Source organism: Chrysochloris asiatica, unplaced genomic scaffold (genome assembly GCF_000296735.1).
Source record: "Chrysochloris asiatica unplaced genomic scaffold, ChrAsi1.0 scaffold00090, whole genome shotgun sequence".
In the NCBI taxonomy this organism is placed as follows: domain Eukaryota; kingdom Metazoa; phylum Chordata; class Mammalia; order Afrosoricida; family Chrysochloridae; genus Chrysochloris; species Chrysochloris asiatica.
In genome coordinates, this window is record NW_006408608.1 from 3,919,964 (window position 1) to 3,945,190 (window position 25,227).

The 25,227-nt window shown below is 52.8% G+C and overlaps 2 protein-coding genes across 2 annotated transcripts in view; one reads left to right on the top strand and one right to left on the bottom strand.

The window, feature by feature from the left end:
• The first annotated feature begins 549 nt into the window (after positions 1-549).
• Positions 550-4,152, top strand: MFAP2 (microfibrillar-associated protein 2). Its single transcript, XM_006866410.1, has 8 exons — positions 550-586; positions 2,269-2,355; positions 2,536-2,562; positions 2,647-2,727; positions 2,895-2,945; positions 3,542-3,629; positions 3,809-3,882; positions 4,049-4,152. The coding sequence occupies exons 1-8, from the start codon at positions 550-552 to the stop codon at positions 4,150-4,152; spliced, it is 549 nt and encodes a 182-aa protein (XP_006866472.1).
• A 3,131-nt stretch (positions 4,153-7,283) lies between these two features.
• CROCC (ciliary rootlet coiled-coil, rootletin) overlaps positions 7,284-25,227 on the bottom strand; it is a 43,776-nt gene continuing 25,832 nt past the window's right edge. Inside the window, exons 22-37 of the mRNA XM_006866411.1 lie at positions 24,482-24,616; positions 24,053-24,196; positions 22,825-23,063; positions 22,255-22,414; positions 19,941-20,108; positions 18,317-18,689; positions 15,420-15,589; positions 15,187-15,307; positions 14,752-14,915; positions 13,175-13,390; positions 12,316-12,540; positions 11,846-11,995; positions 9,233-9,433; positions 8,925-9,056; positions 8,144-8,323; positions 7,284-7,370 (exon numbers count right to left, since the gene is read on the bottom strand). Of these exons, the coding sequence (XP_006866473.1) occupies positions 7,284-7,370; positions 8,144-8,323; positions 8,925-9,056; positions 9,233-9,433; positions 11,846-11,995; positions 12,316-12,540; positions 13,175-13,390; positions 14,752-14,915; positions 15,187-15,307; positions 15,420-15,589; positions 18,317-18,689; positions 19,941-20,108; positions 22,255-22,414; positions 22,825-23,063; positions 24,053-24,196; positions 24,482-24,616 (2,865 nt within the window). The remainder of the gene's footprint in view (positions 7,371-8,143; positions 8,324-8,924; positions 9,057-9,232; positions 9,434-11,845; positions 11,996-12,315; positions 12,541-13,174; positions 13,391-14,751; positions 14,916-15,186; positions 15,308-15,419; positions 15,590-18,316; positions 18,690-19,940; positions 20,109-22,254; positions 22,415-22,824; positions 23,064-24,052; positions 24,197-24,481; positions 24,617-25,227) is intronic.

The window sequence follows — 25,227 nt, forward strand, 5'->3', positions numbered from 1 at the left end:
AGGTCTGGCACGAGGAATCTTCTGGGGATCGGGAACCCTGCCCGCCCTGGCTGCTCAAGGGCCCCCCAACCCCAGGCTCTGGTACATGTGGTTTCCTGCTGAGCTAGATGCTCTGGGGCCCAGAGCTAGATGCTCTGGGGCTAATTGGGAGCAGGTGGTGGGTTGGCAGAGCTGCTAAGTCCAGACCGTAGGGTTAGCTAGGCAGGGCTGGAGTCCTGAGGACAAGTGTGGGGTCAGAGGTCCACATCGCCCACGGGATTGGCCTGGGTGGGTAAGGAAAGCAGGGCAGGACCCTCTGAGTGAGCAGGGGTTAGTGTGTCACGATCAGCCTTGCAGTCAGTTGGAGGCCTTGTCCCTCTGACTTAGGTACCAGTGTCATCAGGGACAGCAAGTATTCTTCCAAATGGTTCCCCAGCCCTCTAAGCCACGCCCTCCCGAGGCTGAATTTTGGGACGAGGTGGGTTCTGTGGACCTGGGGTGCAGCCCTTGCCTTCCTCTTCTCCCACCTCAGCCCTCGGACGCCATCCCAGTTCGCCTCACTCTGTGACCATGATTGCTGTCTACCTCTTCCTGCTAGTTCTGCCTGGTAAGTGGCCCCAACACTGGGGCAGCTCCCCTTTCTGGGGTGGGAGTGAGGCCCATGGAGCGGGGAGCTCAAGGTTACTTTCACTGTGACTAGAACCAGTCCTCAGCTACCCAGCTCCCAGCCCTCCCACCTCCGGGACCCCAGACAGGACTGGCCAGGTGCCCTGGACCCTTCTCTCTTCACAGCCTTCCATAGCAGCAGGCAGGCAAGATTCTGGTGAGAGCAGGCATGTGCCCAGACCCTCAGTGTCCCTGCTTCTCTTCCTGACCCTCCTGCGAGCCACTGTGTAGGAACAGGGGCATCCAAGGCAGGGAGTTAGAAGACCTGAGTCCTAGACCTATTTGGGGACTAACTACCCTATGCAAAGGAGCTTCCAAAGTTCATGGAAGAATTCCACTATCTCTTCATTCCATTTTTTCCATGAACTTTTCCACATTCCCTGTACAGTCTTGGGGAGGTGGGAGACATCCCTGCTGTTCAAATTTAAGGAGTTATCAGAGGGGCTTACAAATGCCCTGCCAGTTCTAACATTCATTAATTCACTCATTAATTCAAGGGATCTTTCTGGAGCTCCTAGCAGCCTTGGTAAGGAGCTCTGGTAGCGTAGTCGTTACGAGTTGGGCTGCTAACTTCATGGTCAGCAGTTCAAAACTACCAGCCATTCCACGGAAGAAAGATGAGGCTTTCTGCTCCCGTAAAGATTTACAGCCTCGGAAACCCTATATAGAGTCACTATGAGTCGGAACCGACTCCACGGCACACCACCACCACCACCACCACCACCACCATAGTAGCCTTGGTGGCACTGTGGGTTAGGCGTTGGGCAAACTTGGTGGTTCAAACCCACTAGCCGCTCTATGGGAGAAAGATGAGGCTGTCTGCTCTGAAAAACATTTAGTCTAAGAAATGGTATACAGAGTCAGTATGAATGGGAATCAACTCGATGGCAGTGAGCTTGTTTTATTTTGGGTAGCTATGAGTCGAGGAGCTCTAGTATAGTGGTTATGAATCGGACTGTGAACTGCAAGGTCAGCAGTTCAAAACTACCAGCTGTTCCACGGGAGAAAGATGAGGCTTTCTGCTCCCATAAAGATTTACAGCCTCGGAAACCCTGTACAGGGTCGCTATGAGTCAGAACCGACTCTACGGCACATAACCACCACCACGAGTCAGAATCAACTCGATGGCACTTAACAAAAATAACTGGGATATAGCAGTGAGCCAGGCCCTGCCCTCAGTGAGCTGCCAGTCTAGGGGAAGGCAGCAGATACTAAAACAAATAGGTGTGATACCTTTCAGATTGTGCTGAGTGCCACGATGGATATCCATAGCACAATGAGGTAGAGAGAGCAGGTGGGCCAGGGGTGGCCTCTCAGCAGAACTAGAATGTCACTGAGACCAGAAACAGAGAAGCCACTCAAGTACTGCAGGTCCAGTGAGAGTCAAGTGCAAAGGCCATGAGGCCAGAGTGGGGCAGAGTGGCAGGGCGGAGTCAAGGAGGTAGTATGAAACCAGGATGTGTAAGGGCCCTTCCAGTTGAGGAAGGAGTTTGGATCATGAGGGCCTTAGCATCTGGCTGCGAGATTCTTGCCGTCACAGACCTGCTCTTGGGACCATGGTCCTGCCTGTTCCCTCTGGAAATCCCTGGGGTCCCTGTTGCCCTCATTCTCTGCCTTCCACAGGCCTGCTGGCTCAGGGCCAATATGACCTGGATCCCCTGCTTCCGTTCCCTGACCACGTCCAGTACACTCACTACAGTGACCAGATTGGTAAGCGACTCCCCCAGTGGCCACATCCTCATGCCCAGCTCTGCAGATGAGCATGATCAGCCAGGAAGAGGGTGCAGACTGGGCTGGTGGGAATCTCTGGGGTGGTCACTGGCTTGTGACCTTCCTTGGCCCTGGAGTCAGCCTGACCCCCTCCAACTCCACCCTCATCTTTGTTTTCAGACACCCCGGACTACTATGATTATCAAGGTAAACACTAGTAGGAGATGCTGCGGTGGGGTTGTCCACAGGGACATAGGAAGAGACGGGCCCGTCCTTATTCTTGTCTTGTAGAAGTGACCCCTCGGCCCCCCGAGGAGCAGTTCCAGTTCCAGTCCCAGCAGCAAGTCCAACAGGAAGTCATCCCGGCCCCCACCTACTTAGGTAGCCCATAGGCCCCTGCTCAAATCGAACCCCCTGTCCTGCTCCCTTTCAACCCACAGCTCCTGAGAGTGGGGTCACTCTGTGCCCCTGCTGGGAGAGGTAATTCCACCCTGCCCTGAACAGACCCATCCCAGTGATCCCTGCCTCCTCCCTCCCTTCACCAGATCCAGGAAACCCAGAGACTGAGCCCACGGAGCCTGGCCCTCTTGGTAAGCGCCTCCCTGGCCTGGCCTAGGGGAAAAGACAGCAGGGCAGAAGTTGGGGTACCTGGAGGTGGGGACATCGAGGCCTTCTGATATTGTCAGGTAGCGGGTGTGAGCTGCTGGTGGTAGTGGGGGCTAGCAACTCCAGCCCCTTCCCAGGCAGCTCTGGAAGATCCCCCATGTGCCCCTGCTGTATCTAGCCTCAGGAAGGGCCCTTTAACCAAAGACTGGGGAGAGGCAGGCAGTGTGCTGGGGCTTCCTTGAAGCCAGAGAAACTGAGAAGAGCCAAGTGTCCAGACAAGGAGAGAGCACTACCCCAGCCAAGAGCCCGTATGTGAGTGTGTGCAAGCGTGTGTGTGTGTGTGTGTCTGTGTGTGCATGTGCAAGCGTGCCCCTCCACATGCTCGCCCTCAAGAATATGCCCCAAGGTCAGTGTGTACTTTAATTGCATCTTTGATGGGGGACTGGGCCTGAGGGTGAGGAATGGTACCGTAACCCTGGCCAGTTTCAGGATGCATGAGGCTGGGGCTACCCTCCGCAGGGCCCAGCTCCAATCTGGGCCCCAGACCTCAGCCCCTAGTCTGATCTACACATGTCCCCAGACTGCCGCGAGGAGCAGTACCCGTGTACCCGCCTCTACTCCATCCACAAGCCTTGCAAACAGTGTCTTAATGAGGTCTGCTTCTACAGGTGAGCACAGGCTGGCACCAGCAGGACTGTGGGAGGTGGGGGGTGGGGGGTGTCTATGGACTCCCATAGCCAAAGTGGGAGTTGGAGAAAGATAGGGAGTCCTAAAATGGAGCTTAACTGTGGTGGAGCCCAGGCCTGGGGGTGGACCTGAAACCTCCCTGCCTGCCCTGTTCCCCCAGCCTCCGCCGTGTGTACGTCATCAACAGGGAGATCTGTGTCCGCACAGTCTGTGCCCACGAGGAACTCCTCCGAGGTAGGAAGGTGTCCCCATGCCTATGCCTATTTGCTATCTGTCCATTTGCCACTTGGTGGGAATCCTGAGCTCCACTCTTACCTACATCACCAGGGTATGGGAGGGGGTAGCAGTTCCCATCACCCAGCCCCGCCCTGATGCACACCTCCTTCCCGCCCCACAACAGCTGACCTGTGTCGTGACAAGTTCTCCAAGTGCGGTGTGATGGCCAGCAGTGGCCTGTGCCAATCTGTGGCCGCCTCCTGTGCTAGGAGTTGCGGGGGCTGCTAGGGTGGACCCTTGGCAGATCCAAGGCCTTCAGGCCTAACTTGGTGCTTCTCTTCCTTTCTCCACCTTCCCCTTATTATGTAAAACGTTAGTGAACTGCGGCTCTGGGGCTGCTGGGAAGCCTTGCCTCATGCCTCTCCTCCAGCCTGTGCCCAGGCATAGGGCAGATTGGGGACTCCCCACTGCCCAGCCTCAGCTTCTTGGGTGGGGGCACCCCAGGCTGCTGTGGGACCTGGGCCACTGAGGTGCCTACTTGGTCTCTCTGTAGACAGTGCCCCAGTCCGAAGGCAGGCCGTGCCCCTCCCCCAGCTGCTCTAGAGGCCCGGCATGGACCGCTTATGTTTTATACAAAATTAAAAACACGTTTTTACAAACGATGCAGTCACCCGTTCAGTTGTGAGCACACAGAATGAAGAGATGCCTCCAACACCACCTGTCCTCACGCAGAGGGCCCCCCCCCCCGACCCCTGGGGAAAGGGGGCAGTCCTCACTGCAGCCCCCTTTAGCTCCAACCTACCTAGGATGGACCCTGACAACTGCCCCTCAGGATGTGTGCGTCTGTGCGGATATGCCAAGTGCTACAGGGGTTACTTGGGGAACTGGGTTCCAGACTACAGCTTTCTGTCAGGGCTGCTGGTATGGGCAGGAGTCCCCCGTCACCAGTGGGGTGAGAATCCAGATGGAGGAGTGCTTGTGGGGAAGTTTATGGATGTACATGGGGTGGTGTAAGGTGGGCAGTCAGGGTAGGTGGACTCAGATCAAGAGCTTCTTGGCAGTCCAGTGGGAGGCAGCTGGTACAAAGGGTAGAGACAGGGTGAGCCATTATAGAAGTCCCTCTGGTCACCTCTGAATGAGTGCCCTCACACAGTCCTGCTGAGCATTGCAAACAGCTGTTGGTGGTACATCAGCTAAGCGCTAGGCTGCTAATCAAAAGGTCAGCAGTTCAAACACCTGGCAGCTCCTTGGTGGTGTACCCCACGATACCCAGCCTCCTTTCTGTAACAGCTCCTTGGTGATGCACCCCACGATACCCAGCCTCCTTTCTGTAACAGCTCCTTGGTGATGCACCCCACGATACCCAGCCTCCTTTGGGGTCACCCCTATGGGGTGTTTCTGCTGTGTCACATGGGGTCACTATGAGTCAGAATAGACTCAAGGGCAGCTAATCAAAAGGTTATGAGTTCAAACCTCTCCAGTGGCTCCTCAGGAGAAAGATCAATTTAGACATCTGTTTCCTTAAAGATTCCCCACTGCCACAGAGACAATTCCAACTCATAGAAACCCTATAAACAGAGTCGAATTTCCCCTCTGGGTTTCCAAGGCTATAAATCTTTATAAGAATAGACAGCCTCGTCTTTCTTCAGCAGAGCATCTGCTGGGTTGCAACTACAGATGTGTTGGCTCACTGCCCAACTCGTAACCCACTGCACCACCAGCTCCTTTCTGCCAAGATGTTGTTGTTAATGTGCCGTCAAGTCGGTTCCAACCCATAACAATCCTGTATAGGATTTCCAAGGAGCAGCTGGTAAGTTTGAACTGCTGCCCTTGTGGTCCATAGTCCTGTGCTGATCTTACAGTGCTATAAAACCCCGTGGGACATTTCTCCTCTTATCACATGGGGTCACTTTCAGTCAAAACAGACTCGAGGGCATCCAGCAAGCTTGCAGACAAAGACTAAACCCAGATGCACTGAATCACCATCCCAGTGTTCCAACAATTCTAAGCAGCCAACGCGGACTGTCAGACTCCAGAACAAGTCTCGTTTCCCTTTGACAACAGTGATGGAAGCTTCCTACAGCTGCTTCCCCCTAACCGCTTGTGCCTTCGACTCAGAATGGCCCCACAGGACAACAGCATTGCCCCACAGCTATAATCTTTATGAGAACAGATGCCGCATCTGAACTTCCCGTTAGGAGCTGAGCACTTAACCACTGTACCACCAGGGCTCCTTCCATATGAGATGGTAGTGTTGCTGTTAAGTGGCTGTCGAGTTAGTTCTGACTCATAGTGACCCTGTGTAGAGTTTCCAAGGAGCAGCTGGTGAGCTTGAACTGCCGACCTTACAGTTCAAACGGCTTTGCAGTCTGGCGCATTAACCCACAACGCCACACCAGAACTCCATGTGAGTTGTTAAGTGGCCACTGAGTTGGTTCTGACTCATAGTGGTCCTGTATAGGTTGGTGAGTTCGAACTGCCAGTGTTGTGGTTCAAACAGTCCAGGGTATTAACCCACAGTGCCACACCAGGACGTCTTCTGCGTGAAGTAGGTTTCCATTTTACAGATGAACAAACTGAGGCTGGGAGAGGTTAAGAAGCAGCTTTGCCCAGGGGCACTCAGTATGAGCCTAGGCCTGGAGGGCCCCACCCTGAGGAGGGACCAGAGAAAGGGAACAAAGCTATGAATGTAAAGAGTTGAGCTGCCACAGCTTCAAGTCTCAACTGTTCCATCTGTTAAATGGGGGTGACCTCACCACCTGACACCCTGTGAGGTTGACCTCTCTGCTCCCCTGCTCCCCTATGCCTCCCACTCCAAGGGTCCAGTTCTTGCCCAGTCCTATCCAATTCCCCTCATCCTCCTTCTAGCTGAGGAGGCACATAAATAGTAGACACATGTCTATACAAACTGCTTATTTAAAAAACATGGGGTATTCTTGTTACAAAAAATACAACAGTTCTGAACCGTGAACACTGTAAAAAGGTATAAAAATACAAGGACTCCGTTCCCTGAGGAACATCCTAACACTCTAGACTAAGGGAGAGGTATCCTTGCAGCTGGAGGCAGGGCCTGGGTACCCCTCCTCCTTTCCATCAGCGCATGCTCAGGGCTGGCCAGAGACAAGGGTGTCCCCCCACCTCTGGCTTTGGCTCAGTTGCCCTCTGGGAGGGCCTTATACAATCTGGAGTGGCTCACTGTCAGGAGAGGGGTGCTAAACTGAGGTGGGGCCTACTGGCAGGATCCCATGATACCGCAGCTGGAGCCCCCGACTCCAGTGCTGCAGAGTGGCCAGCTGGCTCCTCCTCACCCCGGCCATGCTCTGGGAGCCCTGATGGCCAGGCCGGGCCTGCTTGTATGGGAAGGAGGCCTCTCTTCTGCTCTGACCACAGGGCTGGCTCCATGATCCTTGGGAAGGGGCTCATTTTCCCAAGGGAACAGAGGGTGAGGAAAAGGATGCTGAGCTCTTTCGAAGTTCCTGTTGCAACTGTCCCTTCAGTGTGGACACCTGGGAAAGACAGGGCAGGTAGGATCAATCTAGGTCCTCAGCCTGATGCCAGCAAAGTGGGTAGCTAGTAGACACTCAGTTGTAGCTGGGACCCAGCGCTCCCTATTCAGAAGAGATCAGGTCTCACTTTGCTCTGTGAACCAGGGAGGTGTCTGACTGCTCAGCATCGGGTGGGCTTGGGGGTGGGCAGGGGGTGACCCTCAACTCCATCCTCAGTCCCCATCATCATTTGAGTGAGCCTAGTGCAGAGTACTAACGTAGCACTAGGCTACCTGCTGGACAGCTCACCATGAGGTCAGAAGTTCAAACCACCCAACCAATTCCTTCAAAACCCTCTGCTGTTGTGAAAGTATCCTCAACAGGGTAGTTGTGAGTTGGAACCAACTTAACAACAGCACTTAACAACACCACCAAGCATAGACTTCAGGGGCCAACATGTGACCCACACCTGGCTTATCAGAGGCCAACAAGCATCATCCCTGGGACTTGTGCTGATGCTCTCGGGAAAAGGGCCTCTCTCTGCTCTGAGTTGATGGCATAACCTGAGGTGGGAGCTCCTGGGAACCACCTGTGCCCCTGGGGAGACAGCTGCCTGAGTAGGGAGCCAGAGGAGAGCAGAGTCACAGAGACAGGGTGCGCCCCAATGACCTCAATTAGGGAAGTCACACTAGCCCTCTCCCCTCCCAGCATCACTGCCATCTGGGCCCAGTATCTCAAAGGGGTGAGTCCTGTACCCACTGGGGAGGGGCTCCAGCCCAAGGAGGCCTGAGTACCTGCTCCTCCAGCCCACGCACCCTCTGGAGGTGAGCCCACTCCCGTGCCTCCAGGGTCCGTTCCGTCTGCACCTGAGCGCTGCGCAAGTGTGCCACCTCCTGCTGTAGTTCCAGCCGCTGCTGCTCGTCCACCTCCGGCTGGGCGGGGCCAGGGTTCTTCTCCATCACCACCATCTGGGCCTGCAGGGAGGGGCACTGGTGGGGGGGCCTGGCCCAGAATATATGTATGTATGTGTGTGTTTGTGTGCGTATCTGTGTGTCCATCCCCCTCCCCCCAGGGGCAAAGCCCTAGAGGCCAGATGTAGGCAAAATCTTTGGTTGTGTCCCACACCCCTGACTTTACAGTAAGCCTTTGAATCCTGGCTCAGAAGATCCAGTGACCCTCACTCAGACACACGCAAGCACACACGCAGACATATTCAAGTAGATTCTTACATGTACAACACAAAGACAAACATGCACACCATATATGTGAAAAAAGCTGATACTAAATTCATCTACATATATATCAGACTTCTGTACACATACAACCCTATTCATAACATCCATGCTGTACACACAATATATACACGGGCACTCACACCATCACATGACCCTAACATCCATGAGCACATAGGCTCGCATGCTAACACACCCCTCCAGTGTCTAGCTCTAGGACCCCACCCAAGGGCTTGGGTTCCTGGGTGGTGGGGGTTGAGGGCCGTGGGCTCCATCTGAGGCTGCCTGGCACTCAGGCTGGAGACAGGGTTGGGGTTCAGGGATAGGTGGGCAGAGACCACACCTCCAACTGCTGGATCTGCCGCTGGGCTTCAGCCAACTCCAGCTCAGCCCCCGTGAGTGTGCGGTCCAGATGCCCTTTCTCTGCACTCAGCCGTACCGTGTCCTCGTGACTACGAAGTTTCTCCCTCTCCACCTAGGTGGAGAACCAGGGGGACCAGGGTACATGAGGGAAGCGGGTTCCAGTCCCCAGTAGGATAGCCTAGTGCCAACGAGGCAGCAGGAGCAGATATCAACCATGGGGATATGCAGCCAGGCGCAGCCAGGACTAGGACCCAGAGGAAATGAGGGGAAGGCCTGGGAGCAGCTCACCTTGTCCAGTATTCTCCTGAGGGCCGTCCTGTCCTTTTCTAGCCGCAGAGCTGACCGCTCTGACTCCCGCTTCTCGGCCTCTAGCTGGGCCAGCGCGTGTTGCAGTCTACCCAGGCGTTCCTGCAGCAGGTGTCGTTCATCCTGCAGTTTCTGTACTGTGCGCAAGGCGACGCTCTCGGCCTCCTGCCGCTGTCGCAGTGCCTGCAACACAAGCCAGACAAGTCTCAGACACCCTGGGCCTCAGCATGTGCCGCTGAAGCCTGGTGATGCTGGAGCCAGCCTGCTGTGCCCACTCACTCCCAGGGTGACTGGAAGGCCCTCCTCTCTAAGCCTGAGTTACTCCATCTGCATAATGGAGATCAGGACTGAATGACCTATGCTCCCTCAAAGGGACCACCAGTTGTCTGTCAGTGTGTCATACTGTGGTGGCTTGGGTGTTGCTGTGATGCTGGAAACTATGTCACCAGTAATTTAAACCCTAGCAAGGTCACCCATTGGTGGACAGGTTTCAGCAGAACTTCCAGACTAAGACAGACTAGGAAGAAGGAGACTATGGACAATAATGTGAAGAATGAATATTCCAGAACACTTAATTGTGTTCATGAAGAACCTGTACAGAGACCAAGAGGCAGCTGTTCAAACAGAACATGGGGATACTGAATGGTTTAAAATTAGGAAAGGTGTACACCAAGGCTGTTCAATCTGTGTATTAAGCAAATGATCTGAAAGGCTGGATTATATGCAGATGAACATGGTATCAGGATTGGAGGAAGACTCATTAACCACCTGTGATAAGCAGATGATACAACCTTGCTTGTTGGAAGCAAAGACAACTTATAATACTTACTCATGAAGATCAAAGACAATAGCCTTCAGTATGGGTTGCACCTCAATGTAAAGAAAATGAGAATCCTTACCACTGCACCAATAAATAGCATACGGACAATGGAGAAAAGATAGAATTGTCGAAGACTTCATTTTGCTTAGATCCACATCAGTACTCATGGATGCAGCAGTCAAGAAATCAAATGACTTACTACATTTGGAAAATCTGCTACAAAAGACCTCTTTAAAGTATTGAAGTTCTGGTGTGGCACTGGAGATTAAACACTGGACAGCAAGGTCGGTTTGAACCAAAGGTGGTCCAAACCCACCAGCTGCTCTTCAGAAACCATATTCAGGGTCACTCTGAGTTGGAACGGACTTGATGGCACTTAAAAACAACAACGAAGTGTTAAAGGTCAAAAATGTCACTTTGAGGACTAAGGTATGCTTGACCCAAGCCACAGTATTTTCAGTCGCCTTATTTACATGTGAAAGTTGAACAGTGAATAATGAAGACTGTAAAAGAATTGATGAATCGGACTTACGATGTTGGAGAAGAGTATTAAAAGTGCCAGGAGCTACCAGAAGAACAAACGAACTTGTCTTGGAAGAGGTACAACCAGAATGCTCCTTAGAAATGAGGCTGGTGACACTTTGTCTCTCATATTTTGGACATGTTAGCAAATGATATGCAGATGATACAACCTTGATCGCTGAAAGTGAAGGGGACTTGAAACATTTACTGATGAAGATCAAAGAGCATAGCCTTCGGTGTGGATTGCATCTCAATGTCAGGAAAATAAAAATCCTCACCACTGGACCAATAAACAACATTCTTATCAATGGAGAAAAGATCGAAGTTGTCAAGGACTTCATTCTTCTTGGATCAACTATCAACATTCGCAGAAGCAGCAGTCAAGAGATCAGACGACGTATTGCATTGGGCAAATCTGCTGTACAGGAACTTTTTAAAGTGTTGAAGAGCAAAGATGTCACCTTGAGGACTAAGGTGTGCCTGACCCAAGCCGTGGTATTTTCAATAACCTCATATGGATGCAAAAGCTGGACAGTGAATAAGGAAGATCGTAGAAGAATTGATGCCTTTGAGTTGTGGTGTTGGAGGAGAATACTGAAAGTGCCATGGACTGCCAAAAGAACCAATAGATCTGTTTTGGAAGAAGTGCAGCCAGAGTGCACCTTGGAGGCCAAGATGGCTAAACTTCATCTCTCATACTTTTGACATATTGTCCGGAGGGAACAGTCGCTGGAGAAGGATGTCATGCTGGGTAAGATGGAGGGTCAGAGAAAAAGAGGAAGACCCCCTAACAAGATGGATCGGCCAGGTGACATCATTGATGGACTCAAGTGTGGCAGCGGTAGTGAGGTTGGCCCAGGATCGGACATTGTTTCGTTCTGCTGAGCATGGGGTCGCTATGAGTCGGTTCTGACTCAATGGCACCTGACGACGACAACAACATCAGGAGGCACCAGTCCCTGGAGAAGGACATCATGCTTGGAAAAGTGGAGGGTCAGCAAAAAAAAAGGAAGACCCCTAACAAGATGGATTGACACCATGGCAGCAATAATGGACTCAAATGTACTAGTTGTGAGGTTGGCACAGGACTGGGCAGTGTTTCGTTCTGTTGTACATGGGATCACGATGAGTTGTTGATGGCACCTAACAACAGCCTCACAGGGATAAGGTTTAGATGGCTGGGAAGGTCCTTACCCCATGGACCAGGGTCTATAGTCCTGGGGACAGAAGGGGTCCATCCTGGTGGTCCTTACCTCCTGCAGCTGTTGTAGCTGACCTTCAGCCTCCGCTCGCTGCAGCTCCTGGTCTGCCTGTTCACCTCGCATCATCTGCACCTGCTCACCGAGAGAGCTACTCTGCTTCCGGGCCTCAGATAACGCCTGTCGTGCAGCCTCTAGCCGTTCCTGGAAAACAGGGTCTGATGAGGCCAGGCTGAAGCCCTAAGGGAAAATGTTCCTCAAATCTACCTCCAGGCCAGGGGCTCTCAGTCCATAAAACAGGTAGTCATCTCACCTGGAAGGGGACCTGACCCACAGCCTATCCACTGGTCAGCGTTAAGGTCATTCAGATTCCAAGGCTCCCCCATTAACTCTCCCTAAGGCTGCAGGCCAGAGCCACCTTTACTGGCGGACTCTTACTGAGTCCCCTTTCCCCCTTAGAGCCTTCTGTCATTGGCTGACTCTGTTACTGGGCCCACCCTCACCAGGACCTGCAACCACCATACCTGGAGCACTTGGCGGTCATGCTCACATGCCGTCAGGGCCTTCTGCAGGTGTAGGTTCTTGTCCTGGGTACTGTTGAGGCTGGCACTGTTCTGAGCCAGGGTCTCGGTCAGGCCCTGCACCTTGTTTCGCAGGACCCCCTCACTCTCCTCCATCTTGGCCAGGGCACCACTCAGCCGTTCCACTGTCAACTGCAGGGTCCCTGCCTTCACCTCGCTCTCTGCCACCTGGGGACGACAGGATGTTCAAGTGGCTCTGCTCCCATCTGGCCTCTACATCCCTGTTCCTACTTGCGACCTTCACCAGGTGTGCCCAACCCAAGCCCTTCCCATCTCTTTTCATCGCTGCTACAGCAACTTGGGTCCAGTCCATACTGCCAGATAATTACCCTGTCTCAGAATGCCATCAACCTGGTTGTCTCAGACCTGTGGTTTCCTCCCTGCCCTCATTCCTCTCTCCTCCCTGCTATGGAGGAGAAAGAATAACCACCATGACCCTGCAACTTTTGATTTAGATAGGTGACCCTGCGGGGCTAGCAGCTGTACTAGACATTCAAGTTAGAGCTGAGCTTTCTGGCATCCAAAGCAAAAAGGGAACTGGGTATGGGTGTAATCTACACCTCTAACCTGTCCCACATGCCTGCATGAATGCAGATTCTGTAGTCTAACTATCCCAAGTCTTAATTCTGGTTCGGCCTCTAATTAGCTAGATGACTTTGAGCACGTGACATGACTTCTTTGTGCCTCCCTCTACCCACATGTGAAATGAAGACACGGGCTGTGGGTTTACGACAGTCCCTATACAGCACCTAGGTGGCACAGGACATGCAGATTTGTGGCTAAGAGTGGGAGAGGAGCCCACCTGTCTTTGGAGGGAGTCTACCCGATCCTGGAGGGCCTGGGCCTGGGACTCGCGGTCACTCAGGCCCAAGCGACTGCGCTGCAGCTCCCCCTCGAGCGAGCGCCGCTGCAGCTCAAGCTTGACGGTCCGGCTCTCAGAAGCATCCAGAACCTCCTTCAGACGCCGCTTGTCACACTCCAGCTTCACCTCGTTGGCCTTCATCTTGCTCATCTTCTCCTGTGGGTGAGGCAGGGTTCAGGCCCCAACTGTCCAGCCCACCCACAGCCCTCCTACCCCTCAGAATTCTTAAGGGGATTTGTTTGAAGTGACTGGTCCAACACTTATTGTGTGGCTTGGTCCCAGCTTGTGACCTTCATGGACCTCAGTTTCCCCATCCGTTAACAAGGTGGTAGACTTGAGGACCCCTGAGTATCGTCCAGTTTTGCCTGAGTCAATCCCTTCACACTCTGTACAGTGCGGAGGCTGGAGTGGTCCAGAGCTCTGGGAGAGGGCTATCAAAACGAAGATTTGGGAACCCTTGCCCTGCTACCTCAGATCTGTCTAAAGGCAGGTTGGGATGGAGCTTGTGTAGCCTGAGCTGACAAGGGCAGCCCTGGGGGGCAGGAGTCCTGGCATCTTAGGGCATAATGTCCCATCCTCCACCACATGGGCTCAGTACGTGAAGGAGCTTGGGAATGAAGCACAGGGCAGGAAAAAGGTCTGGGGTCTCAACACTGCCATCCTGAAGGCAAGGTAGGTCACGGGGGAGTTACTACAGCTGTCCAGCCCAGGCCTGGTCTCTCTCTTGCCCAGCTCCAAGCCCATCCCTGCCCTGTCTGAGCTCAGCCACCCCCACTCTAGCTCCTGCCCATCTTTGTTCCTGGCCTCCTCCCCTGGCCCCTGTGGCTGGGCCCAAGGCCAAAGCTGGAGCTGCAGACCCAACAATCCAGCTTACTCTGGGCCTGGAGCCAGAGGCAGAGGGTGGGCTGTCGGGGTAGTAATGGAGGGCCAAGGGATGAGTAGAAGAGGGAAGGAGGAAGGAAAGGGGAGACCATAAGCTTCGTGAAAGGCTCGAGGCATCAGCAACCTGGATCATCATCACAGGGGCCGACAAGAACACACTCATACACACAGCTATGTGGACACTTCCCCAAGCACACACACAAACTCCAGGACACCGCTCACATGCTAGACAGAGACATGTAGGACAGGAAGAAGAGCGCAAAGGCCCCTGCGTGACACGCTGTGTGGCTTAGAGCTTCAAGAGCACCATCTCTGAACCGGGCATGCTCTCAGGTGAGGAAAGAAGGCTCAGACAGTGGACCGGCCCCAGGTCAACAGAAGGCAGGGCCAGGATTTGAACCCAGGTCTGCCTGGCTCAAAAGCTCAAGCGGGCTCTTTGCTCTAGAGTCTTATGGTGTCAGCGTGAAATGGGACAGGTAAATCCAAATGTGCTTTTATAGAAAGAGTCACAAGCCTGTTACTGTAGGGTTGTTGTGAGCCTCAGGCAGAAAGAAGCACAGACAAGCAGAAGCACAGACTCTCACTTGTACACACACACATCCCCTTGCTGCCCCACCTGCCCTCAGCTCTCCTACCTGACTCGCCCGGTGCTCAGCCTCAATGGCCTGCAGGCTCCGCTCCAGGGTAGCCACCCGGTCCAGGGCAGCCCTGCGCTCCCGCTCGCTGCGCCGCACACTCTCCTCCTTCAGCGACAGCTCCACGTGGACCCCACTCAGTCTCACATCCACACTGCGCCTGGCTGCAGCCCACCAGGCCCATCAGGGGTGGTCAGGCACAGCACCAGGACAGAGATTACCTGGCTTGTTCTCCACCTGCCACAGGCAGACCTGCCCCCCAAGGGTCTATAGGTCCAGAAATTGGTGTGTGTGTGTGTGTAGGGATGATCAAGAAGGGCTTCCTGGAGGAGGCAACCTTTGACCCATGTAATGGTAGCCAGGACAGGGCAATGAGAACCGCTCAGGCCAAGCCCCTTAATCTGGCAGAGCAGGAACCCAGAGGGTCAGCCTCACCTTCCTCGCTGTCAGCCACAGTCTTCTGCAACTGCTTTGTCCGTGAGGTCAAGCTGTCCCTCTCGGCCTCCACCTCGGCCAGTTGGCGACTCAAGGTACTTGTCTGGGCCCGAAGCTCATCCTGCAACCCCGACGTAGGGGGAAAGGGCAGCATCCTGCTCTGAACCACCTGCAACCCTCACGGGGCCGTGGGCCTCCCAGTTCTGTATCCAGCCTTTCCCAGCCAGCCTTACCCTCTGTCTCTGGGTGCTCCGCAGCTCCTGCAGGAATTCCCGGAGTGCTCCTCGCACCGCCTCTGGGTCCAGGTCTGGAGGTGCTGGGGAGCTGGCAGGTCCTGGGGATGGTGGCTTAGACCCTGGGCTGCATTCTAAGGAGCTGGGGCTGCTAAGCCCCTCTCCACTTCCTAGAAGGAAAAACATGGTCAGAGAGACAGGGACCCCCAGCCCCCCAGCCTAGATGGCTACTGCACGCTCCTCAGGTGGCTCCCTCCCTCCCAACCCTGCAGCTGCCCATGTGAGCTTCCTGTAGCACAAACTAGAAACATCAGCCTCTTGCTTAAAACCCTCCGCTGGCTTCCAGAGTCCTCAGAATCAAGTCCAACATTTGCTGCCACAGCTTAGAGACCTGGCTGCACCCGTCAGCATCACCGTCTTGCCCTTTGCAATCTGGCCACATCACACTACTCTTAACTCCCACGGCCTAAACCTTTCCTGTTCCAGCCTCAAGGAAGGCCTTCATTTGCTGTTTCCTGGCCTCTCTATGGCTCTAATTTGTGTAGCCAACCCCTCAGGCCTTCATGTCAATGTCACCCTGGCCCAAGGCTGGCTGGAGTGATGGCTGCGTCCCAGCCCACACCATGAGTACCATGAGGGCTTGGGCTTCATCTCCTGTAAACCACAGCGTCCCCCAGAACCTAGGCCAGAGCGGACGCTAAACCCTCGTCCTGAGTATTTTACTATGTGCTAGATGCCTGGAGTCCTGGTGCAGTGCTGAGGGTTAATGTGCTGGACCACAAGGTCAGTATGAACCACAATGCCAGCAGTTCAAGCTCACCAGCCACTCCTTAGAAACCCTATACAGGGTTGCTATGAGTCAGGAATGACTTGATGGCACTTAACAACAATAAGCAACAACGGGCACTAAGCCCATGGTTTTCATGTGCCACTTCATTTCATTGCCACAGTAATTACGTACTTCATAGACAAGGCAAACACAAAGCAGTTTAAGTGATGTACTAAGTTTCTAAACTGAAATATTCTGGGGCTAGGATTTGAACCCAGGTAGCCCAACTCCAAAGTCCCTGAGTGGCACACACAGTTATGCGCTAGACGACTAGCTGAAAGACAGACCATTCAAGCCTGTCCACGGGCTCCTTGGGCTCACCGTAGCTGGAATCAACTCAACAATTTACAGCAAAGCCCAACTCCTGGAGAGAATGCAGTTTGGCAGACAGGCAATGAGGAGTTGGGATGGGTCAGGGTTGACAGAAGACACCTGGAGGTCAGTATTGGAACTGCAGGAAGGGGCCAGCTTGCCATTAGCATCTTAATGCCTGTAACAGTGATCCCTGCAAACAAGAGTTCTTCAGGATCCCAAGGTTCCCAGAGCAGGACGTCCACCTACCACCCAGGGCCTCCTGGAAGACCCCATCCCACTTAGAGCAAAAGCTAACACCCTCATAGTGGCCTGCAAGGATGACTTGGGCAGGCCACTTGTCCCCATATCAACTGTGCTCCTCTTGGCTCTATTCCATGCTGCTGCTCGCAGGACAAATGTGTCCACGCTGCACCTTTCCAGCTGTCCTCAGAGCCTCACTCCCAACACTACTATTCAATCCCTACACAACCTGCCCTTCCCGCCTGACCTGCCATGTCCTCAGAGAAGCCTTTCCTATCCCCACACAAACAACCCTAGCTCCAGCCTTGCCTTGCTTTTCTCTACTGCCTTCATGACCCAACACATGACACACTTCACTTACAGATGATGTTTTCTGTGTGATTACCCCTAGACTATAAAAGCTCCTGATCAGTAGATATGCTTCATAGTTTTGTTTACTGCCCTGTTCCCACAGCTGAAACAGGATCTGGTGCACACACACAACTCATGACCATTGAATCCCTCTCATGGTGACCCCATATTGCAGAACACAGCAGCGTCATAGAGTTTTCTTAGCAGTATCTTTATGGGAGCAGATCTCTAGGCCTTCCTTTCGCAGTGCTTCTGGGTGAATTTAAATGGTCAACCTTTCCATAGCTGCTCAAGGTTTTCCCGCTGTGCCACTAGGCACACAGTAGATGCTTAATGAGTATTTGTTGAGTGCATGAGTGAGGCTAAATCTGTGAATGGAATATCCACATTCCAGCGTCAATATCCCACAGTTCTAGGGTTCAACAGGTTCTAATTCTAGGTCCTGGGACTCCAAATGAGGCACAGGAGAAAGGGGACTGGGAGGCCATCTTCAGAGGACAGTCCTGGAAGGCGGTGGTCAGGTCTTAGTGTGTGTCTGAGGAAGATATCAACCTTACAGGCTAGATGTGAAGGAGTATGGCGCTGGGCAGCCTGAAGTGGATGGGATGCTGGTAAAGAGAGGGAGGGAATCAGTTAAGAGAATTGGGGCTCGGACTCAGTGGCTGTTGTTAAAGTGCCAGCCAGTAGGTTCCGACCGACAGTGACACTGTATAGGGTTTCTGAGGAGCTGCTGGTGACCTTGAACCTCAGACTTTGCGGTTCAAACTGACTTCGTAGTCCAGTGCATTAACCCACAAAATCCTAAGGACATTAAACGTGGTGGTGTGCCTCCTCCTTCCCAGGAAAGAAAAGATACAGGGAGAGGAGGAGCCTTAATGAAAAGACGGGGCTAGAGACCTGCCTTCAAAGAGGGCGTGGCCTCCTGAGAGATGACTCTTCGTGGAACAGAAGCCTGCAAAAGGCGGGATCCCGAAGGGGCGGAGCCTCAACAAGGAGGCAGGGACTCGGCGCTGTAGGCGGGACTACAGACTAAATCACGAAGGACCGCTAGGCATAACGAAGGGTGGGTTCTTTGGTGGAACAAAACTAAGTGAGAGGCGGGACCTCGCTGAGGCCGGCCGGGCCCGCCCACCGATTCTTTGCTAGTCCACCTCCAGCTCACCTCCAGCGGGAGCACTTCGGACTGGGGAGCCAGGCAACGGCTGCGGGGCGGGGCTGGAGGAGCGTCCGAGGCCCAGGCCGCGACGCAGGGCTGAGCGCAAGCCTCCCAGCTGGGCCTCAGCCGCTCTCCTCTGCGCTTCCACGCGGGCCAGCTCAGCTTCCAGGCCTTGTGCCCGGCCTTCGGCTGCGCTCAGCCGCAGCCCCAGCTCTGCAGCTTCAGCCCGCCCTGTCTCCAGTTTCAACTCCAGGCTGCGGGTGTGGTCCATCTGCTGCTTCTTGGCTCTGTGTGCTTCCTCCAGGGAGCCCAGCAGGCCTCGCTCACGGACCCGGAATTCTCCCTCTTGATCCTGTAGCTTCCTCTGGGCTCCCTGGAGCTAGGGTGGGGACAAAGCGGAGATGTAGGGGGTAAGGAGGGTCAGCAAGGTCGCCTCCCCAACCCTACAGCCCAGCCTAGAGCTCACCCCTAAATAGCATGCACAACAACTGTCCCACAAAATTGTGGGAGGAAACCATTAGAATGTGCTCTTCTTTCTTTGAATATACTTGTATGCTTTATAATATACATAATTAGTAATAACAGCTAACATATACAGATGTTGTTAAGTGCCATCGAGTCGCTTTGACTCATAGCGACCCTGCATGGGGTTTCCAAGGAGCAGCTGGTGGGTTTGAAGAGCCGACCTTGTAGTTCACATAGAGATAGGGGCTTATGTGCCACGCACTGTGCTAAATACTCCCTCCCAAAACTTAACTCTAATGACCACTTTATCAATCATTCCCATTTTAAAGATGAGGGAATTGAACTGAGGCACAAAGCAGTTAAGTAACCTGTCCAAGGTCACAAAGTTCATAAGATGTAGAGCCTGAATTCAAACTCAGGCACTCTGGCTCAAGAGCTATTCTCTTTATTAGTAGACAGCTGTGCAGCTCCGTGAACATAATTTGTAAGTAACTGCACGCAAGGGGTGCACATATTAAAAATTACTGGTAAAAAAAAAATTGCTGCTAAGGATACATGGTTGCAAGAAAAAGAAAAAACCCTCTCTGGTTTAGAGACTAAACTAACCTGTGACCCCCATGGTTTCATTGGAAATTACCATCTACTGAGCTCCACTAGGATGCCAGGACTCAACATACATCCCCTAATATGCTCTGAAGCACAGACAGGTTAAGTGACTTGATCAAGGTCACACAGCAGATCTGCGGCTGTGCAACAGAGAAGATAGAGTGGAAAGGCTGCAGACACACCTGGGAAGCCGTATGACCTTGGAAAAATCCCTTGACCTCTCTGAGCATCAGTATCTGGTTATCAATAAAATGGAGCTAATTATATCTATCTCATGGGGCTGCTGAAAAGATCAAATAACATGATGTCTACAGAGAACCCCACTCAGTACCTGCACACAGTAGGCCCTCAGTTCTTACACTTATTGTTACTATTTGGATAATTGGCAAAGAGTCTCAAGGCATGGAGGACAGATACAAATCCTAGGAAGTGTCTCATAATGGCATCAGGATTGGGAACCCCACCTACTTGCCACTAGAGGAAGAAGAAAAGGACAGGGAAATCTACCTACTTCCTAAGGGCTTCCATCTCCAGGCAACCCACCCAACCGACTACGTACCTCTTGCCGTACCACCTCCAGGTTGGCCTCGCCTTTTAGCAGCCTCTGCCGGAGGCCCAGTGTCTCCCGCCGGCCCTCCTTCTCTGCGCGCTCGCCCAGCGCCAGGCGGCCCTGCAACTCCATCAGCTCCCGGCCCAGCCTGGCATTTTCACTGTCCAGCATCTTCATCTATAGGAGAGAGATCACCATAGATAGGACCTAGGACCCATGCTCAGCATCCAGAGTCCCTTCCAGCCCAGCATGGCACAGGCCCATCAACCTGAACAACAACCCAGCTCTGTCTCTGTACCCTGGGGAGTCTAGGAATATGTGTATCACACACCACCCCAATCCAGGTAAGCCACTAAACTCAAGCCATGCCAGGCACTTGGGCACGAATAACCTTAGTTTACCAGTTAAAACAAGGGGCTCACAACTACCTTTATGTCATGGGGAGAGGGGCAGACCTGGAGACTTCAGGGCAAGAACCATAGCTCTCTGGGTCACCTTTCAGCTCTATAATGATAGCTAGCTTTTATGGAGTGCTTACCTTGTGCCCTGCACTGTTCTAAGCACTTCACTCATATTAACCCTAAACTTCACACAGGGTAGGATACTAACAATATTCCTATTTAACAGATGAGAAAGCTCAAAGAGGGGAAGTGACTTGCCCAAGGTCACACAGCCAGAAAGCGGCAGACTGAGATTTGATCCCAGATGGTAGACTGCAAAGCAAACATGGGCAGGGGCTAATGCCTACCTTACCCTTCAATGCTGCACCTACAGCAGGCTCAGGCTGTAGCTTGCAAAGCCCCAGCAGGTGCCAGGCACACTAAAGTAAATTGCCTTACAAAGACCCTTGTGCTTTCCTAGGACTTCAGTCCAGCAGAAGGGGGCCTGGGGAGAGGGAGCCTGGGTACAAAGTGGAGAAGATGATTTTGGGAGGTTGGAGCAAAAGAGTGAGAAGGAAACCAACATCTCACAGAAGAAGCAATGCACAGGGCTGACAGCCTACAGGAATCACTGTCTCATCTACCCTGAGACCAGAAGAACCAGAGGCTGTTCTGATCAGGACCGCAATAGACAGAAGGGGAGAAAAGCACAGAAACAGAACTTAAGTCTTTAAAACGTAATTCTGACTGTATCAGTCGAGACCAGAGAACTTGATGAGACTGTCAGGGTCACTATGGGTCGGAATCGACTAGACGGCACTTAACAACAGCAACAAGAAACATCCATAAGACCAAAAGCTCAACATTTACTCTAAAGCAAAAATGAGAAGATAAGAGGACGCAGAAGTTGTTGTTGTTGTTGTTGTTAGGTGCCATGGAGTTGGTACCGACTCATAGCAACCCAATGCACAAAAGAACGAAATGGGACAATTGGAACACAAATAAATAGAATGTTGACACACTATGAAAAAATGTAATTAATGTCACTGAACAATTGGTATAGAAATTGTCAGATGAGAACCTAAGTTTACTGTGTACACTATCACCAAAAACACAATAGAATATTATTTTGAAAATATTAACTGTCTGACTCTTTATAAAAGTAATCTGCCAACCCCTAATCTAGAGCCTTCTGCTGTTCCCAGAGTCCTCTGAGAACTGAACAAGTGTTCCAGACTCTCTCCTTGGAGAAATGTCAGAATGAGTGTGTGTGTATACATAAATACACACTTCTGCAGTTTCGGGGGTTCTCAGAGCCCCTCCACCAAATCAGACACACTTCAGAAATGTTGTGGGTTCTGTTCCAGACCAGCACACTAAAGTAACTATCACAATAAAGCAAGTCACACCGTTTCTTTGGTTTCTCAGTGCATAGAAAAGTTAACAACTGTTGTTCTCTACTGTAATCTACTAAGTGTATGGTAGCACAGGGGCAAAGTTTGAAATATTAGGAGAATGACCAAAATGTAACACAGAGACACAAGTGAGCACATTCTGGTAGAAAAATGGTGCCTACAGACTTCCTTGATGCAGGTTTGTCAAAAATCTTCAGTTTGTACAAAACGCCCTATCTGTGAAGCCCACCAAAACAAGGTATGCCTGAAGCAAGGTTAGGTAAGAGCCATGACATTGTTCAATCTCCTGGTTTTACATGTGGGGGATGTCCTATCCAGAAAGGAGATACTGCTGGCCCAGGAGCACAAAGCAAGTCTCCAGAGAAGGGAGGGGGGGTGTGTGGGGGGGTGGGGGTGGGGGGGTAGGGGGTGGTGGAATCTCCTATCCAGAAAGGAGATACTGTTGGCCCAGGAACACAAAGCAAGTCTCCAGAGAAGGGAGGGAGGGTAGAGGTGAAGGGTGAGAGGTAAGGATGGGGAGAGGCCTACCTGTCTACGGAGCTCCTGCAGCTCCCTCCGAGCCTCCAGCCGGGAGCGCTCCACTTCCTGCAGCCCGGCCCGCAGCTCCCCAGCCTCCTTGCCCATGGCTACGCGGGCTTCCTCCAGCAATGCCAGCTTCTGCTCCTTGTCCTCGTTGGCGAGCTTCAGGCTGGAGGTGAAGAAAGCAGAGGGCAGGGGCTGCTCTGGGTCCTGAGAAGACTATAGTCTGCAACCTTACACAAAGGCCTTTCCCCTGGATCCTGGAGTATGTCTAACGGGCCCTTGGCCTGCTCCTATGATCACGCTGAGCTTAGCTGGGAGGGGACAATCAGGGACTCTAGGGCGGGGGAGCCCTGAAGATAGCAGGTGGGGTCAGCCCTGCCTGCTGCCACCTTTCTTCTAGCCCAGGTAGGAAAAAGCTCTGAAAGGCCCCAGTGCCAGGGACCTTGTTGACCTTTTCACTGTGGTTGGAGGACAGAGTCCCTGTCTCTCCCAGAACTTTGAGAATGACATTAGGTTTTCAAGACTGACGAAGACAGGGCTCTGTGAAGAACTTGGGCCGGTCCCCACATCACCCACCTGATCCGCTCACTCTCAGCCTTCTTCACAGCAGTTCGCAGTTCCTCATTGGAGCGCCGCAGGGCCTCGCGCTCCTTAGCCCCCTCACTCAGGCCTCGCCTCAGCTCGCCCACCTCCTGCCGCTGGGCCTCCAAGTCCTCCAGGCCCTCCCGGGTCTTGCGCTGGGCTTCCAGTAGCTCCCGCCGTAACCCATCACGGGCGTCCTCCATCAAGCGCAGTTGGGTCCGAAGCTCTTCTGCCTGCATGGACAGACCACCCCACTCAAATTGGTGCCTGGAGGAAAGCAACCCTACCCATCGCCCTGTCCCTTGGTAGTGATTCTTTCTGTGGCTGTGAGTGACAAAAAGGCTTTAAAAAGGTCATGAGAAATTTTCATTATTTTCCAATTCCCTTTTGGAAGCCCCTCATACAATGTGGGGCAAGGCATGCTGGGAATCACTGGTGCTTTTGTTGTTTTTATTGTGCAAAAATATTTATAAGGTCCCTGGGTGGCGCAAATAACTATACTGAACTGCTACTCTAAAATCTGTCAGTTTGAACCCACCCAGCAATAACACAGAAGAAAAGGCCTGGTGACCCGTTAAGATTACAGCCAAGAAAACCCTATGGCGAAGTTCTACTCTGCAACACATTGTGTGACCATGAGTTAGAAATGACTTGGGCAACTAACAACAATCAAATTTATGTAACAGAGCATTTGCCACTTCGTCAGCAGTACTGCTTAGGCCTGAAGTAATCCATCGGGATTGGCTTGTGGGTGAATGCCAAGAGGGCATCCCAGAAGCCCCTCCTTGAGTTTTCTGAGGGGGTAGGTATACCACAGGTGTTGATTAAGTGCTTGCTGCAAATGCAGGGAGCAAAGTTACCAGGGGTGAATAGGAGGGAGACAGGGAATCTAACGTTTAGGAAGCAGTGCGTTTGTGCATATGGTGATGGAAAATCTGGCAACATTATTAGTGATGATAGCAGAATATGATTATGGAATTGAAGCCACTAAGTTGTACACATGAAAAATGTCAAATTGGCAAATAGCATCTTATGTCTATTTTTGCAACAAAGTAAATAAAAATAACTTATTTTTATTTACTTATACTTACAGCATTCTTTCTAAGTTGGTCATTGATTTATCTTTGAATGCAGGGATAGCTCTTACAGTTTGGGGACCCCCACAGGCACGCCCCAGCACTTAGCATGTGCTGACCAGGAGAGTTGGGGGCAGGCTGCTCACCTCACGCAGGCAGGACTCCCTCTGCTTGCCCAGGTCTCGGGCCTGTCCTTGCAGCCTCTTCACCTCAAGGGCATGGGCTGCGGTAGCCTCCTCAAGCTGGGCCCGGAGGTCGTGCAGCTCGGACGTCAGGGTGTTCATGGTGCTCTGGGACAGGTGGCACCTCAGGTTTGGTCCTGTTCCAGCACTCCCTCCCCCAACTGCACAGCCTCATGCACTGGCCTGCCAGAGCCTCTGCTGAGCCCTCGATGCTGGGCAAGTGCTGCCCATGTAGGTGGGGTCCCACTAGGCTAGGGGGATTCTCCAGGACAGACTGGAGAACTGGGGACTCCCAAGGGAAGGACTGAGGCTCCCTCCACAGATTAGGGGCTTCCCCAGGGCAGGGCCATGCCTCCCCCAGATAGGGGCTCCTCCAGGCAGGGTTGTGCCTACTCGGTCCTGCTCCTGCCGGCTCTGAGCATCTCGCTTCTGCCGCTCCATCTCCAGGGAGACGGTAGCTAGACTGTGGCGTGTACCCATCAGCTTCTCAGACAGTGCCGTCTTCTCGGACTCCTTCAGGGACAGGGCCTGGGCAGAGGCAGGGAGCCAGGCTGGGGGAGTTGCTCCGGGGCGTGGGGGGGCCTCCCTGCCACTTCCCTAGGAAATGTACCCATCAGGGGCTGGTGAACTGAGGGGCCAACACAGGTGAGCCAAAGACAAAGGTGCATGCTCACCCCCATCACTGGGTCCAGTGGCTTCGACAGCAGCCCCAGAATGGATGTACTTATTTCACTAACTTGCCACAACAATCCTGAGGCAGGTCCAGCATTACCATTTCACAGTTTAGAAAACTGAGGCTCAAAGAAGTAAAGTGACTAGCTCAGGGCGACACAGCTTGTGAGGGAAGGAGATGGACACAGTCTGCCCTGCTTCTCTAACACATTATGGGAAAGTCAGGAATTAGAGAGTTCTTTTGGAAGAAGGTCAGCTAATGCATATGGACATGGGTGGGGACACCTTAGAAGGCAGGGTCACAGGGACACCATGCCCAGCTTGGGGCAGAGTAGGGAAGGAGGCTAGAACACGGGTCAACTTTCCTGGAACCCACACTTCTGAGTCCTGGCTGTCACAGACTTTCATCAAGCTCCCACTGTGCGCCAGTCATGGGCTTGTGGCTTTATGGACAAGCTCCCACTGTG

Coding starts and splice junctions, on each gene's coding strand:
- MFAP2 (XM_006866410.1), top strand. CDS start 550: ATGATTGCTGTCTACCTCTTCCTGCTAGTTCTGCCTG. Junction 2,563..2,646: donor GGACTACTATGATTATCAAG/GTAAACACTAGT, acceptor CTTGTCTTGTAG/AAGTGACCCCTCGGCCCCCC. Junction 2,946..3,541: donor CACGGAGCCTGGCCCTCTTG/GTAAGCGCCTCC, acceptor ACATGTCCCCAG/ACTGCCGCGAGGAGCAGTAC.